A 4027-nucleotide genomic window follows, 5' to 3' on the forward strand; every position below is an offset into this window, starting at 1 on the left:
GGCAGGCTCAGCCACAATCATTGACAGTGAGCTAACCTCATTGCCTGTGCCAGTTGATACTCTTCTAAACATCCAAATGGCAACTATTACATTGGGAAAGGCGTTAAAACCAATTTAGCCAGCCCACAGGTGCAGCAATCCTGCAAGCCACTTTGTAACCCACCTTCACCCTGTCAGCCACAGCAGGAAATTAAGCATAATTTCCTGGTCATATGTTCTGTGCTGTGGTTTATGTGCTGCTCCTCCCACCTTAGTCTCTCCATGCATGCATGAGTGGAGAGCTCCCAGAATAGAGCCATGTCAGAAAAAATATATTTTACTGTACATATATCACAATCTTAATTGTTCTGCTATCATTGATATTCTACAGTCAACAGTAAGATCCTTCAGGCTGCCCCATGCCACTACAGTCCCAAACTTTTGATTTTCGTTCTTGTCCAAGATCCTGGAGAGACTAGTTCTCTCCCAGCTCCAGGCGTACTTGGACACGAACAATATTGCTGAGAAATTTCAATCTGCTTTTAAGCCATTGCATAGTACTGAAACGGCGTTGGTTAGAGTTCTTAATGATATTCTTGTAATTACTGATACTGGACGCCCTATGGTCCTAGTTTTATTGGACCTCTCTTCGGCTTTTGATATGGTGGACCATAACATCTTATTATTAAGACTTGAGCACACTGTGGGTATTAGAGGCACTGCCCTTGACTGGTTTAAATCATACCTCGCTGACAGGTCCTTTTCGGTTAACTTGGGCACCTTCTCCTCTTCCTCTGCACCGGTCTGTTGCGGTGTACCTCAAGGATCAGTTTTAGGCCCTATTCTTTTCTCATTGTATTTGCTCCCTCTAGGCACAATCTTTCAAAAATACAACATCGCTTTCCACTGTTACGCCGATGACATACAGATCTATTTTGAACTTACTGACGACCTTGCTGTGTCCCTGCACTACTTTCAAGAATGCGTGCAGGAGGTCAAAGAATGGTTCCTGAGTAATTCCCTCGTTTTAAACGATAAGAAGACTGATTGTGGTGTTCAACAGTAAAATCCCTCGTGTCCAACTTTGTGCTGCCCTGGGTCCTTTTGCTAGCTCTTCCTGTGACTATGTAAGTAACTTGGGTGTACTGCTGGATAGCTCGCTCAAACTCAATAAGCAAGTGTCTGCTGTAGTAAGATCTAGCTTCCACCAACTGCGCCTTATCTCTATTAGTCAAATAGGTCACAATCCATGACCTATTAGTCAAAAAGTCTAGGATCCAACTGATCAGACTATGGTCAAGCTTAAAATGATTATAAAGCCTATCGCCAAGTTAGGAGGGCTGAATTGTGTTGAATGCAAATGAGAAGTCAACAAATAATAATCTTGCATGAGTGTTAGGGTCCTCAAGATGCTTATACAAGAAATGCAGGAGTGTGACAACAGCATCCTCCATGCCTCTTCCTGCATTATAGGCGAACTGGAAGGGGTCAAGGTGATGTTCAGCTGACATTGAAATCTCTTTCTTAAGTATCTTCTCAAAGGTCTTCATCACTAAAGAAGTCAGAGTCACAGGTCTAAAATTATTCAGTACCTTAGGGGAACTGCCCTTAGCAGCTGGAACAATGACAGCATGTTTCCAAATCTTAGATACTGTCTGTAACTCTAAAGAAAGAGAAAAAATGTGATAAAAAAAAAAATCACACTCAACTGATCAGCACAAGTTTTCAGTACCTGTCCACAGATGTTGTCAGGTCCATGACTCTTACTCTTAGTGTGTCTAAAGAGATTAGCTACACCCCTCTCATCAATACAAAATGATGTGAGAATGGCAGTCCTTTCTCTTAGTGTACTCGTTTGCATAGAACGATCAAGATTCTCAAAACGAAGATTAAATACTAACTATCTGCCAAATGTTTGTTGGAGGTAAACCCATCTAAGCAAATGTTACAGCTACCCTTCGTTTGTAGCCCTGCCAAGCTCTCTTAAGGTTATTACTACTGAGTTCTGCCTCAATCTTATTTTTGTACCTCATCTTAGGCTTCTTTATTACAACCTTCACCTCCTTCCTCAATATCCTCACAGGGGAAACGTCAACCTCATTAAAAGCAATTTTCCTTTTAAGAATCAGATCCTTGGTGTCTTTGGAGAGCCACGGTTTGTTATTGGGAAAAGTCTCTCTCTTAAATTCTCTAGATGAAATCACAGAGTCTTTACAAAAAGGAATGTAGCTACAAACCACATCAGTAAGTTCATCCAAGTCACAAGAGCTCTATTGAAACAAGGACCAGTCAGTGCAATCAAAACACCAGCAAAGGGCAAGAGAACTGTCTTTTGTCCAGACTTGTCCCTCTTAATCACAGGTCTATAAGCAGGGAGGAGTTGAACAATGTTGTGATCTGAAGAACCTACTGTCGGTCCAGCCACAGACTTATATATCCCCTTAATTGGTCCGTAACACAAATCCAGCGTTTTATTATGCCTTGTAGGACAGGTGACATATTGGAATAATTTTTTCAGTGATTTCTTAAGATTACAATAGTTAGAATCACATAAAAAAATAAAGTTAGGAGGATCCAGAGTGCCTCGGGTGTGTAAGTAATTGTTTGTGAGACTGAACAAAGGGTAGAAAATCTCCATCTTGGAAAAAAACACATGAGAAACAAATCAGGGAAACAATCTGTTCACTCACAAGTTAAAAACAAGGTTAAAAACAAAGTTTAAAAAAAAAAAGTGAATTTAAAAAACAACAAAACTCCCCCCACAAAGTTAGAAAACTCAATAAACGCCTGCTGTAGGCCACCACAAAAGCAGCGCCAACACGTACACCAACACCTCAGATATGTCTGAATTTCAAAGTATATGAGGTGGCAAAAGCTCAAGCAGGCAGTTGTTACCATACCATAACTTATTTATATAGCACTTTAAAAACAACACAGTGTCAGTTACCCACTGAGGCCATAGTCAGCAAATAAAAATTAGTTTTTAACCTGGATTTAAAGACCAGCACTGAAGTAGATTGCCTAATGTGAAGAGGACGAGCATTTCAAAGCTTCAGGGCCACAGTAGAGAATGCTCCTCTAAGTTTTAGCCGTGATTTAGGGACTGAGAGCAACATCTACTCAGCTGACCGGAGTTAATAAGGAGGGACATAGGGCTTCAGCAGATTGGACAAATATACAGGTGCGAGACCAGTATTTTTTAAAAAAGCTGTAAAATAATTTTAAAATAGATCCTAAATTCAATTGGAAGCCAGTTTAAGGAGGCCAGAACTGGAGTAATATGCTCAAATTTTCTTTTACCATTTAAAAACCGTGCTGCAGCATTTTGCACCAGTTGCAGGCATGGCAAAGTGTCTTGGCCATGCCCTATTAAAAGGGAGTTGCAGTAATCCAATTAAATTAATTACAATTTTAAAAAATTAGAGCCATCTATGGCTTTCTTCCAGTTGTTACAGCAAGTTGCTGTCACTTTTGGTTTTATTATTATGAAATTATTATTATAAGTGCAGTATGTATGTCTAGTTTGAAGAGTGCTGTCAGACAACAACCTTTCTCTTCAAGGCCGCTAGGGACATTTTGTGAGTGTGTGTATGAAAAAGTGCATCTGTGTGTGAGTGCTCCTTGGTGGTATCTGGCACCAAAGCAGTCCCCTCCAGCTGCAATGGACACAGGCCAAATCCACACATACGCACACCCCATGCAGCACATTCATCTCACTACTGTTCAATACACAATTCAGCTGTGCTATTCTCTCTGTCTTACCAATTTACATTCCTAAATGGAAATCTTGATCATTTATTTTGGATTTTTGTGTTCATATTAAGGGGAAAAAAGAATTTTGCATTGTAAAACATACCCTGATAGAAACGCCCACTGGGGTTTTTGACAGCAGCCTCAGAGACAGACAGCCACACCACTGTGTCAGCGCCCTGCTCTGGGGTCCGCAGGCTGTCCTTCATGGATTGATGAAAGTCTGGCATAGCATTGGCCACTGCTGGGAAACACACACACACACACACACACACACACACACACACACACACACACA

The 4027-nt window shown here is 40.9% G+C and overlaps 1 protein-coding gene across 2 annotated transcripts in view; it reads right to left on the bottom strand.

The window, feature by feature from the left end:
• Nucleotides 1-3835: 3835 nt before the first annotated feature.
• LOC121811871 (dehydrogenase/reductase SDR family member 12-like) overlaps nucleotides 3836-4027 on the bottom strand; it is a gene marked incomplete at both ends in the record, with an annotated part of 3101 nt that continues 2909 nt past the window's right edge. The window contains 1 exon segment of one of the 2 annotated variants that reach the window (XM_042217817.1): nucleotides 3836-3970. In XM_042217817.1, coding sequence (XP_042073751.1) covers nucleotides 3836-3970 — 135 coding nt within the window. 2 annotated transcript variants of the gene reach the window in all.

The sequence above is a fragment of the Haplochromis burtoni genome, unplaced genomic scaffold (assembly GCF_018398535.1).
Source record: "Haplochromis burtoni strain Fernald_Lab_line unplaced genomic scaffold, NCSU_Asbu1 Contig_3133, whole genome shotgun sequence".
NCBI lineage: Eukaryota > Metazoa > Chordata > Actinopteri > Cichliformes > Cichlidae > Haplochromis > Haplochromis burtoni.